The sequence below is a fragment of the Mercurialis annua genome, linkage group LG3 (assembly GCF_937616625.2).
Source record: "Mercurialis annua linkage group LG3, ddMerAnnu1.2, whole genome shotgun sequence".
NCBI lineage: Eukaryota > Viridiplantae > Streptophyta > Magnoliopsida > Malpighiales > Euphorbiaceae > Mercurialis > Mercurialis annua.
In genome coordinates this window covers 13,912,363-13,925,943 of record NC_065572.1, presented here as the reverse complement: position 1 = coordinate 13,925,943, position 13,581 = coordinate 13,912,363, and the positions used below count along the sequence as shown (strand labels likewise).

At 34.5% G+C, this 13,581-nt stretch overlaps 1 protein-coding gene across 1 annotated transcript; it reads right to left on the bottom strand.

Annotated features, from left to right (window-relative positions):
* Window positions 1–12,171: 12,171 nt before the first annotated feature.
* Window positions 12,172–13,320, bottom strand: LOC130015339 (uncharacterized). Its single transcript, XM_056105241.1, has 2 exons — window positions 12,771–13,320; window positions 12,172–12,489 (listed from the first exon to the last, which is right to left on the bottom strand). The coding sequence occupies exons 1-2, from the start codon at window positions 13,279–13,281 to the stop codon at window positions 12,452–12,454; spliced, it is 549 nt and encodes a 182-aa protein (XP_055961216.1). The 5' UTR covers window positions 13,282–13,320; the 3' UTR covers window positions 12,172–12,451.
* Window positions 13,321–13,581: the final 261 nt, after the last annotated feature.

The following is a 13,581-nucleotide window of genomic DNA, read 5'->3' as shown; positions in this document are numbered from 1 at the left end:
ATTCAAAACAAATTCTCATTGAAGGATGACATCTGGTGGAATTAATCCTAAGAACAAACAAACAGATCTAACAAATCTGTCAAATTTGGAGAGTCTAGAAAAGACCACAGGAACAAACAACCGACGGGAGTGAATAAACTCAGATCTAATAGTTATAAAAGACAAAAATTCCAGTAAACAGAAATAACGAGAAAGGTGATAAAATTAAAAAAAAGGCTCATTGAAGAAATCCTTCTAGAAAACAAAGGAGCAAAAAATTAAGAAGAAATAAAAGAATCATCATAAAGAAAATCTATATGATAAAAAGAGGAGGAACGAGCAAAAAACAAACAATTGGCGATAACAGAGTATCCTCCTTCCATGGAAGGAGGAACATATTTTCCTCCTTCCGAGGAAGGAAAAGTGGAAGGAGGAGCAGATTTGCTCCTCCTTCCGATGGGTCTGAAAATTTAATTTTTTTTATTTTGAAAACACATAGCTCGATTTTGTTTTGAATAAAGAGTTTTTTTTACGATTTTGAATTTTATAAATTTATTGATAATTTATATAAATTAAATAAAAAAATTATTATTATTTGTTGAATTTTGTGAGAAAGAGGGTCTTTTGTACTTATAATAACATTAACATCTAAATAAAATATGGACTAAAAATGAAGGACATTTTAATTATTATTTTTTCAAATGAAAAGATGTCGAGTTAATACCTTAGAGGTAGAGGTGAAATATGAAAATTCAAAAAAGAGTACAAACGGTTTTTTTCTAGGTCATGGTATAAATTAAAAAAAAAATTAATATCAGTGGTTTTTAAGTAATTAGGCCTAGTAATAATAATAGATTTGTCATTATTTCCGAATAGGTAATTAAGTTAATTTACTTAAGTTAATCAATATCATTGCGTATGAATTATTTAAAATGTGCACAATTAATACTATTTATAGAAAAAAACACAATTAATCTATTATTAGATATAGAAAGAAATTCATCAGAAAAAGATATAGAAAGAAATGATGAGTTTTTACTTGTTACATAAGTATACAAAAATGAAAAATAATTATAAAAATTATAAAATATTATTTTTTTTCACAATCTTAATTTCGAATAAATTGTAAAATAAGAAAGTCAAATATATTTATTCTTAAAAAAAAAAGTTCACCCATTTTCATTAAATTATTTAAATCTATTTGACATCTAATTTAACATATGGATACAATTTCATCAATAAAAGAATTACATAAAAAAATAGATAACACTCATCTTTAAGCCACCATCGTCATTGCTTACAAATACATGGCCACCATTATCACCTTTACATGTGGATTGCCACGGTGCCACCATATAATTTATACTTATTTATTATTGTTTTAAATAATCACCACCATTCATATCCATCATTGTCGTCTTGGTGAACGCATCACCCATATACAACCGAAGTGGTAGAGCCAAAAAAACGTTTTCAGCCCCGGACTAAACGATAAGTAATTAATCAAATTCAACACTTTTTTTTTCTTCTGAGGTGGAGGTCATTTTTAACCAATAAATAATTTTCAGGTCATGAATTTAAAAAAATAAATAAAAGTTGGTGTATTTTTATGATAAAATTTAAAAGATGCGATTAAATTAAAAAAATATTTAAAGTTAGTAAATTTTTATACCTTAACCCTAAAATTAATTATCAACAAGATAGAACAAAATGACAATAATTAAAAAATAATAATTTGTTTTAGTCTGATATGTTTTCTAATTTTTCATGCTTAAATCAATTTAAATGACTTAAAATTATAATTTAATATAATTATACAAATATATGAATTAAGTTAATTGATACAAATAAAGTGTAATTAAAAATTTATTTAAAATTGGAGAGGATCATTGATGTTAGTTGTAACGCCCACACTATATCATGCATATGCATTCATGCATTTTATTCATTTTCAACGGTCGTGAGCATATAAGTAAAAATATATAAATGATAAATAGTAATGATGAATTGAATAGAAGATATGATTATGATTTCTAAAACTGAGAAGAAAATATCATGAGACTCAATTACACTAAAATAAAGGCGATTGAACTTATAGATAAGGACTTAATTGAAAGAATTAAAAGTTAGGGGATTGAATTGTGTTTAGATGAAAACAAAGGAATAAGTTTGATATATATGTATATGTATATATATATTGTTAAGATAATAAAAAATATAGAAATGATAAGCTATGGCTTATTATATGGTAATTAAGTGAATGTGCTAGCTTTTTTTTTTGAAAATAAGTGAATGTGCTAGCTTAAAAGGGAAACTTTGTCTCCTTTACTTAAAGATATATCTACTTAATTCATCACTGTAAAAACGTGAGAAACACCAAGTGAAAGAAGAGAACAGACATCAACCATAGAGAAGATAAGAAATTGAGATTCCTAAATCTAATTGAAGACATAAAAAAGCTTTTCATAAGAATTTATACAATTAATTAGAAGTTTTTAAAAGCAAATTGGTAAGTATTCTTTACTTCCTAAGTATTTGAAATAGGGTTCTTGGAGGAATTTAAGGGAAATTAATTTAGATGATTTAAATAAAAGGCTTAGGGTTATAAATGTTAGAATCAAATCCAATTTTATCATGGACATGCCAATTAGATCATATACCAAAAGAAAGTTTGAAGTTACTTAAAACTGTCTTAAACATCAATTCAAAACAGCCTCTGTAATTTGTATGTTTCTTCAGTTATATAACACCATATTAATTTATTTTTAAGTCTGTGGAAACTATATCTAGTCTACTACAATTGTTATTTTGTGTTGCATAATTTGAAGTCGTTATGATGGCCTAATAGTCCACACCATTTTATTGTTATACAGCCTGATAGGGTGTCACCAAAACATGAATATCTCATTGTATAGAAATCTAATTGAGTTGGTTCTTTTTGATATGTTTTATAGACTCATATACCTATAGTTACACCAAAGAGTTTTATAAAATTATATATGTAGGATTACTTTTAATGTAGGCTATTTGTTCTATCTACTTGTATAACTATAGCTGCAACTTTAACTAATTTTAAAATTGATAAAATGAGTTATACATATATAAATAATGTCATTTTTAATTCAATGGATTATTTAGGATGTTCACTAAAAATATTTAGTTTTGACAGAAGACCAATTCTTCCATTTGGATGGTGAATAAGGAGAAAACATTTAGTTGTACAGTCTATCTAGAAAGTTTAATCTAGTTGTATTGTAAATTGCATAATTTGCTTTATACTCATCCAATTTATGTGCTTCCAATTGAAAATGAAACTAAAATCAAATGTCCAGGACTCATATCATTATTTTTGTACAAATGATGTTTATGTTAGGATTTGTACCTATTTGAAGCTGGTACATGAAATCTTCCTATTTAAGAGGATTGTTATTACTAGTTTGCTTATTTATGTAAATTAACAAAATAGTTATTCCTTGTGAATGATTTGAGATTGTATATGTAAATAGGTACTCATAAACTAGAAGGTAATTCGACGGAAAATCCTGAAACTTCACGGGTTTGAGACTCGGTGAATTGAGTAAGTGAATAGATAGTGTTATACTTGGTATATACGTTTGTTTGCAATTACAAGTGTGTGTTGATTTTAGACGTAAATGCACTTGTGAATTATGGTTGAATTGTTGGTGCGAGTCATGTTTTGGTTATGAGAATCATATCATGCTTATGTTTGGATATTCAATAAGAATTGAGATAGCTTTTGGTTGCCTAAAATGGCGATTCGGGCCAACGACGTGAGATTTAGTTATTGGTTGCCTAAAGGGCGATTCGGGCCAATAACGTATGTTGGTTGCCTATATGGCGATTTGGGCCAACATGTGAATTAATGCGCATGATTGAATATCCTTTTATAAGTTTGATGTTGATTAAAATTGTGTGAATGTGTTAAGTTTGAATTGACTATTGGATTGCTCTATGGGTTACACTATTAGAAAATAGGCTATTAGCGACGGAATTTAGTGACGGACTAAAATTCTGTCGCTAACATATCACTTTAGCGACGGATTTGGCGACGGACACCAAATCCGTCACTAACATGGAGTAGCGACGGTCTTTCCGTCGTTGAACCGTCGCTATTTTGGAGGGAGATTGGCGCTTGTTTTTTTTGCCAATTTTAGCGACAGATTTTCATATTCGTCGCTAACTTTAAGCCCAGATAAAACACACCGTTTTATTTTCCACGTTAGCGACGGATGTTTTATGTCCGTATCCGTCGCTACCCGGATAAATAAAACGATGCGTTTCATTTACCCCTTTGACTTTAGCGGCGGACTTAGCGACATATTTATAATTATTGCTTATGTTGAATGGATCATCGCTTGAGCTATATTTTAGTTACTTGGAATGCTTATGAATGTGTATGTTTAGTATACATATATCTATTTTCTTATTGAGTTGCATGATCGCCCCTATGCGTTATTTTTCTTTTTCAGGATACAAAGAGATGCACTGAGTTGAAATTTGCATTTGATAGAGGTTTCAGGTGGGCTAATAGAGAGTTCTTGCAAGTGCATATTTTGAAGTGTTTATGTATATAAGTTAGATTAATGAAACGTTTATACTAAGAGTTAGTGTTTTATGTGAGATAGTATGAATGTATATGGATATGCTTTTAGCTAACACTTTTGTGTTGTAACATGACATGTATCAAATGGATTTTATTGTGTTTGTTATAACTTTATGAGTAAATAATGTTTTAATTAAGTGGGTGTCACATTTAGTGGTATCAGAGCGGGGATTAGATTCCATAGGGCGTAGAGTTGTGATGCATATTGGCATAACATGCATAACATGATATACATCTAATTGATGTAGTACATCGTTTATAGGATGGATAAGCATGGAGATGATTCCATTGGCCCAGAAGTGTCTTTAGAGTTTGTGCATGGTCTTGGAAATGCGTCATTTAATGAATAGGAACAGTATGAAGATAATACTCCGCCACAAGATGAAAATTCTTTGTTGCGACAATTTCTTGAAAGTTTGCAAAGAATTGCACCACCTCAACAACATCGAGCACAAGAACCAAAAACTGACAAAAACTATGAAAGAGTTAGGAAATAAGGGGCAAAGACATTTGGAGGTACTACATATCCTGCAGAAGCAGAAGAATGGTTGAGAAATACTGAAAAGGTTTTAGACAGAATAAAATGAACTCCTGAGGAAAAGCTACAATATGTTGTATTGTTGTTTGAGAAGGATGCTTTGGATTGGTGGGATTTCAGGAAGCGGGAATAGGCCGTTGACTTTAACTTGGGATGATTTCCTCAGAGAATTTGGTGAAAAGTGCATGCCACCAGTGTATCATGATAAAAAGAAAATTGAATTTACGGAACTAAAGCAGAATAAGTTATCAGTTTCTGAATATGAACTTCAATTTATCAGATTATCAAAGTATGCACCTAAAGAGATAAGTACTAAGGAAAGGAAAAGAAGCAAATTTGTAAGGGGTTTGAGCCTTGAAATTCGAGAGAAAATTGATGTTAAGACCCTACCTATAGTGCACTGATTGAAGCCGCTTTGAGGGATTAAGAAATACCTGTTGAAAAGAGTGAGATAGAGTCTAAAAAGAAGAAAATGATTGGGACTTTTAATGCTCTTTCAAGATATGGTAGTTCCTTTTCTTTTAGAGGGTCAAGTTCACATACTAGTGGCTATAGAGGAAAGGGAAGAGGCCAATCAAGAAGGCCAGCCTCAATGTTATCTGGCAGGGGTGGATATACATCTAATGGGTTTGATAATAGACAACGCCCAACAAGATCAGTTAGTGTGGGGTCTACTCCTATGTGTACTAATTGTGGTACAGTACATTCAGGGGAGTGTTGGGGACGAAAACATATTGTGTGTTATAATTGTCGTCAGCTTGGCCATGTTTTTAGAGATTGTCCACTTAGGAGAGGTTTTCTTGAAGAATCTCAAGCTATGGGTCAGAGTTGTATAGGTGAGAATATACACCAAGTGGGTGTACGCTGGGAAAGAGGAACAGGCAATAGAGGAGGAACAACTTCAGCTATATAATCTGGAAATACATGCCGACCTCAGAACCAAGACAAAGTATTTGCAGTGACGAGACAAGATACACCTACTGCACCGGATATGATTACTGGTATATTTTTCTATCTTTAACTATGAAGCACATGTGCTAATTGATCATGTTCATTTATATCACATGAGTTTGCATTACGTGTGCATGGCATATTAAAACCATTGGGACATGATACATATGTTTCTACGCCTGCTAGGGGTGTTCTTATTGTTTATACATTCATAAAATCTTGTCCTATGGTTATGGATGGTATGACCTTACAAGCTGATTTGATTGTTATTAACCTGAGAGAGTTTGATATTATATTGGGTATGGATTGGCTGTCAAAACATCATGCCATTGTTGATTGTCAAACTAAAGAAGTAGTTATGAAAATTCAAGGACAGATGAAAACAATGATTGTTGGGGAAAGGAAAACAGTGCCTAATTGTTTAATCTTTGCTGTTACTGCATTTCATTTGATTAAAGATGGGTGTCAAGCATATTTGGCTAGTGTAATAGATATGACTAAAGTTAGTCAGGTTGTTTTAGAAATTCCAATAGTACGAGACTTTCCAGATTTATTTCTTGATGATTTGCATGGTTTACCACCATATAGGGAGGTTGATTTTGAAATTAAAACTATTCCTGGGTCAGATCCTATTTCTATAGAACCATATAGAATGGCTCCACTAGAATTGAAAGAACTGAAGAAACAGTTAGAAGAACTATTTGATAAGGGTTTCATCAGACCTAGTATATCTCCCTGGGACGCACCTGTGTTATTTATGAAGAAGAAAGATGGTAGTATGCGATTATGCATTGGTTATAGGCAATTGAATAGAATTATTGTGAAGAATAAATAACCAATCTCGGCCTTTACACAACATATATGCGGGGTTGGACCGGGATTTTTTTAGTCTTACATGAGAAATTACAAAAACAAAAATGAAAGTCAAAGCCCGCCTGTATATTAGGCTCGAGCCGAACTTGGGACAAAATATTAGTACCTAAACTCGGCCCTAAGGGGGCAGGCCTGGGTGGGCGGATCGGGTACCCAAGCCCATGAACAGGTCTATTCTAATGAAAGTGTATGCTGTTAGTTTGCTTATGTTCCTTAGTCTTTGGCTATTCTTCATTCATGCTCTTGTGATGGCAGCACGAATGTGTCATGCATCGAAAGTGGAAAACAAGCTCTTCTTCATTTCAAATAATTATTATTAGTTTGATAGCACAAGACTGTTTTAAAAAAGTAATATGTATAAAGGTTTTTTATGCAAATAGAAATACGTAATTGGTAAGTAATGTTTTAACATAAAGTGTTTATCTCATGCATTGGTTGTGCTATATCATACACAACAAGTCAAAGAACATTTTCATAGAAAATCTTTTAATTATTATTCTTTTTTTTCATAGATTTTTTTTTTAATTATTATTCTTTTTTTTCATCAAATTTTCCACATGATTAATGCATTATTGGTTTATTGCACAAATGACATAGCGCAACAGTTGTGTTGTATAGTTTTCCTTTAACACAACATATTTTACACATGTTTAGATCGATGGGATGCAGTCCTTTCAATATCAAAATCTCTATACCATTTGATTTATCAAATTTTGATTAATAATTTTTTTTAAGAAAATTATTACAAGTTAAAATTGCCAAAGTGTCGTCTTATTTGTGTTTTTTCAGTTCTTAGCAACATCAATCGATGACATCCATATATTTTTATTTTATTATTTAAGAAAATGACATCCATATTTAAGTGAGATAACCCATCCCCAAGTCCCTTCACTCTTATCATTTTTGATTTTAAATCCCTGCACTTTGAATACTGCACTACAGGTCCATGCACTTGCATAGCGCGTTTAGCGTAGGTCCCCGCGAAAACAGATCAGAATTTTAAATCAAAAAAGGCAAATTTGGTTCCTAGACTTTTTAGGCAGCAGTACTGACAAGTACAAAAAGAAAAAATAGTTTCAAATAAGTCCATATATTTTTATAATTTTTAAAATAAAAAGGGAATAAACTTCTGAAATAGTACACATAATACTATTTGAATAGTTAATTAAATTAGGCCTAATTAAGCTAGTTTAATGGGAAATCCATCCGAGAGTACAGACTCTAGTAATCCATCAGGATTGACTTCGCTACACAACGTGCAAAGCGAAGTGCACCAACTTCTTGAACATTTCATGCAAAAGAAATTTTAAGTGATTCACCAGAAGAAAGATCTACTTTAGCAAATGAAGTAGGAAAACTGGTAAATGAAAGATTAGACGCAATCAGGGAAAAAGGGTTAAAAAGGATAAAAGGACCAATAACTGAAAAAGAAATTTTCCAACTAAGAAAAGAAAAAATTGTTCCTTTTATTGCAGATCTGGCAACTAAAGCAGCCAACACGAACAATAATAATTTGGCAACCTTAGAAAATCTTTAGGATTGGTAGAAGAAGCTCCTCTGCATATAGATGATAGAACTTTTAATGAGATAGTCTCTACAAAAAGAACGATGTACAAACCCAACTATCCTCATAGGACAAATGAAGAATTTGTACCTAGGGATAATCCTTTGAGACCGGTAATTAGCCCGACGGCATTTCTCAATTTAGATTGTGAAAAACATGCGTCTGAAAAAATAGATGAGCGGATTACTATGATTAGATTTACGGTCAAATCAGGTGGTTACACTCCTGGAGGTGCCTACGAATTGTGCAAAGCCACCATGGTTGGCAATGCTCAAAAATAATGGGAATTATTAATAGCTCACACTCCAATAAAAGAAGAAATTGATAGAGAAGTGTTTGCTGATGGAGTTCTAGCTATAGTGGTAGATGCCTTGAAAAGAGAATTTTTGTGGTTTCTCATTGTCCACAGAGTCATTAGAAAAAGAACAATCTTTAATGGCTTTAATGAAACTTCAAATCTGTGACATGTGCTATTTTGATAACTTTGCATGTGAATTCCAAAAATATTATTATAATTTAAACTTGGCAGCCCAAAATTACATGTCAGAATTATTTTTTGCTAAACTCCCGGATCCTTGGCCGGAAGTATCAAAGACTGCATTTCAACTTCTCCTAAATGAAGACAAAGTGGTCAATGGCTTAGGAGGGAGGATACAAGCAGTGAGGTATGCTATGAGAAAAGCATGCACTGAACTCCAAGTAAGGCAAGACGCAAAACGTCTTCCTTATTTAAACAAGAGTTGTTGTTCTCAGATTGAGTATGTTCCAGGAAAGTATGGATGTTCTTCTGGAACAGAAGAAAAATCTAGGACTGGATATTCTTCAAAAAATAAAAGTTTCAAAGGATATAGATGATAACATTAATAGAAATATACGAAACCATTGATTGAATAGAAGAATAAGATACAAAGAAATAGAGGCTAACAATAGAAGAGAAAAGCCTAAATCCTAGAATAACATAGGAGGCCTTTATATAGGCAAGGCTAAGCAATAATAAAGGAAAGTATCTTATACTTGGCCACTACTCCAAGTTATATACTTGGCCACTACTCCAAGTCTTATACTTGGCCACTACTCCAAGTCATATACTTGGCCATTACTCCAATAGCATATTAATTATGCTAACATTCCCCCTCAAACTCATGATGCGATAGCAATAAGCATCGAGAGTTTGTCAGTCAAAAAACGAAAGCGCGAAGAGGACAATGATTTAGTAAACAAATCTGCAAGCTGTAAGGAGGAAGAGACAAATGGCAATGTCAATGTGCCATTCTGAAGATGATGGCGAGTAATATGACAGTCAATCTCAATATGCTTGGTCCTTTCGTGAAAAACCGAGTTATGAGCAATCTGGATAGCACTCTTATTATCACAGTGCAAAGGAGTTGGTCGCCGCAAAGAAACGCCCATATCAGCAAGCAACCATCGCAGCCAGACGATTTCACAAGTAGTAGAAGCCATAGCACGGTATTCGGCCTCTGTTGAAGACCGAGATATAACATCCTGCTTTTTACTTTTCCAAGAGATAAGAGAATCACCCAGAAAAATACAAAATCCAGTAGTAGATTTGCGGTCAGTAGGATCACCAGCCCAATCAGCATCAGAGTAAGCACATAACTCTAAAAATAAAGTAGAGGAAAGCAAAAGAGTCTGAAACTGAGTGCCACGGAGATATCTCAAGATGCGAATAACAGCAGCCCAATGAACTGTAGTAGGAGAAGTAACAAACTGACTGACTATGTGAACAGCATAGGCAATATCAGGGCGAGTGATAGTGAGATAAACCAAACTTCCAACAACCGTTCTATAAAGACTCGGATCTGGCAGTGGAGACCCATCAGAAATAGAGTACCGAGCATTGAGCTCAATTGGAGTATCAACAGTCTTGTTATCCGAGAGGCGAGCACGCTCAAAAATATCAGAAATATACTTAGATTGAGAAAGAAGATACCCTTTTGGAGAAGAAGCAACTTCAATACCCAAGAAGTAACGAAGGGGACCCAAGTCTTTCATGGCAAAACTTCGAGTCAACTTAGACTTCAATAAGTTAGTACCAACAACATCATCACCTGTAATAATCATATCATCAACATAAAGCGAAAGCGAAATTCGACCAGCCGAGGTACACTTGACAAACAAAGCAGAATCATGGTTACTTGGGCAAAAACCAAGAGAAGTAATCACAGTAGAGAATTTCTCAAACCAGGCACGGGGAGCCTGTTTGAGACCATAAAGAGCCTTCCTAAGTTTGCAAACTTCACCAGGTTGGTGATCAATACCAGGAGGAGGAACCATATAGACTTCTTCATGAAGGTCGCCATTCAAAAAGGCATTTTTAACATCCATTTGAGTGATATCCCAACGACGAACAGAAGCAACCGCAATAAGAGTTCGAACTGTAGTCATTTTTGCAACAGGAGCAAAAGTCTCCTCATAATCCATACCATATTCCTGAGAATAACCCTTAGCAACCAAGCGAGCTTTATATCTTTCAATAGATCCATCAGCCTTAGTTTTAATTTTATAGACCCAACGAGAACCAATAGCACGTTTTCCTGCAGGAAGAGACACTAAATCCCAAATATGGGTTTGGTGAAGAGCAGTGAGCTCCTCAGCCATAGCACGTTGCCAAAGAGGATCAAGAACTGCCTCTTTGAAAGATGAAGGCTCAGAAAGACAATGAATAGAAGCAAGGAATGAAGAAAATGAACTGGAAAGACAAGAATAAGCAAAATCAGGTTGTTTAGTAGACTTACGATTTCGTACAGGATAACGGTGTTCAGTAGTATCCGCAGTCTCAGAAGATGATTGGGTAGTGATTGTAGTTGAGGGGCCAATAGGAGTGTCAGGATGGCCATCACGAGGTATCTCATCATTATCAGCAGTAAAAGGATCAATGTGAATAAGATCAGGCATAGATATACTGTGAGAACGGTCAGGAATTGTAAAATAAGGAATATGTTCAAGAAAAACAACATGACGAGAAACATATAGCTTATGACTGACTGGATCAAAACAACGATACCCCTTTTGTCCTGCGCCATAACCAAGAAAAACACATATGGCAGACCGTGAAGTTAACTTACTCTGCTGAACACGAGGAAGAAGAACAAAATAGGTGGAACCAAAAACACGAAGAGAAGAATAATCTGGAAGAATACCATACAATCTCTCATAAGGAGACAAGCCAGAATTATGAGAAGTAGGAATTCTATTAATCAAATAAACAGAAGTAAGAGCTGCCTCCCCCCAAAATTCACTAGGAACACTAGCAGACAATAAAAGTGACCTAGCAGTCTCAAGAATATGCCTATGTTTTCTTTCAGCAATCCCATTTTGTTCAGGAGTATCAGTGCAAGAAGTTTGGTAAATTGTGCCGTCTAAAGCAAGAAGTTCCTTAAAAGCATGAGAAGTATATTCGCCCCCCAAATCACATCTAAAACATTTAATAACAGCTTCATGTTGAGTTTTTACAAGAGAGCGAAACTCATTATAAATGTCAAAAAAGTCTGAGCGACGTTTCATAAGATAAATCCAACAATAACGAGTGCAATCATCAATAAAAGAGACATAATAACGAGAGCCCCCCTTTGTAGGAACAGGAGAGGGTCCCCAAACATCAGAATGAATGAGATCAAAAGGTGCAACAGCAAAAGAATTACTTTTAGGAAAAGGCAAAGCAGAGAACTTTGCAAGTTTACAACCACTGCAATCAGAAATATCATGAGTTTTCAAATCTCCTAAAACTCCTGTAGACGCTAAAAATTGTAATCGAGATCTAGAGACATGACCAAGGCGAGAATGCCACAAATAAAACACAGAAGAAGACTGACTCAAACGAAAAGACGAAACATCCACACTAGGAACAGCAGCCGCAATCTTAGGAGTTTTGAGCTGATCCAATATATAAAGTCCTCCTTCCCTATGGCCGGTCCCAATCACTTCCTGAGACTTTGGATCCTGAACATAACAAGCAGAAGAAGAAAAGGAAACTAAACAACCATTATCACAAATTTGACCAACAGAAGCAAGATTTAAAGTAAGACTAGGAATATGATAAACATTAGATAAGGACAAAGAAGGTGTAGTAACTGAACCAACACCTTGCAAGGGCATAGGTGTACCACTAGCACTCATGACAGGAACAGAAACTTTAGGAGTCAAAGAAGTAAAAGATGACAAATTAGGTGACATATGATTCGAAGCACCAGAATCTAAAATCCAGGAGGAAGAAGGTATACCTGACGAACTAGATGACAAACCTATTTGAGATGAAGCTGCCATGGCATGTGACTGAGATGCAAGGAACTGTTGAAACTGCTCAACCATTGATGGATCTAAAGAAGAAGTCGCCAATGCATTGTGAGGGCGAGGAAGAAGAGGAGGTCCATTATGAGGAGCTGGTGGTCGGTAACTCCATTGCTGAGACTGCTGATGGGGCTGTTGCTGAGTATACTGCTGCTTTCCTTTACCCAACTTTGGACATTGTGATTTCCAATGACCTTTCTGTTTACAAAAACTACATTCATCACGAGCAACAGTTCCATATGGCCTGACTTGAGAATAAAAGTTTGGTCGTGGAGGCATGGCGAAGACTGATGGAGTAGAGACCGTAGAAACTTCCTTTACAACAGAAGGCTTAAGACAAATTTCCTCAGCCAAAAGTTCACTAACAACAGAATCAACAGAAGGCAGCGGATGACGATGCAGAATGGACCCACGAAGTCCTTCAAACTCATCACGAAGAGCCATTAAGAACTGTACCAATCTCTGCTCCTCTCTTCGTGCAATATAAGGTCCAAAGCCTCGTAATTCAGCAGATTCTGTGAGAGCCAGCTGATCCCACAAATCTGTCATAGCATCATAGAATTCCTGAATACTCATGCTTTTCTGCTGCAGAGCACGAATATCAGACTCCAATTGGTATTGTTTTGCAAAGTTAGACTGTGTGTACAGTCTAGATAGATGATCCCAAACCTCCTTAGCTGTCTCATATTTTGCTAACTGGGTCCCTATCGAGTGCTTAACAGAATTATTGATCCAAGTAATAAT

What these genes read in the sequence shown, in the direction of transcription:
- LOC130015339 (XM_056105241.1), bottom strand. Translation starts at nt 13,281, where the DNA reads ATGGCTCTTCGTGATGAGTTTGAAGGACTTCGTGGGTCCATTCTGCAT. An exon ending in TTTGTCATCTAGTTCGTCAG is followed by an intron (nt 12,490 to 12,770) that starts GTATACCTTCTT and finishes TGTTATGTTCAG; the next exon opens with GATCCAAAGTCTCAGGAAGT.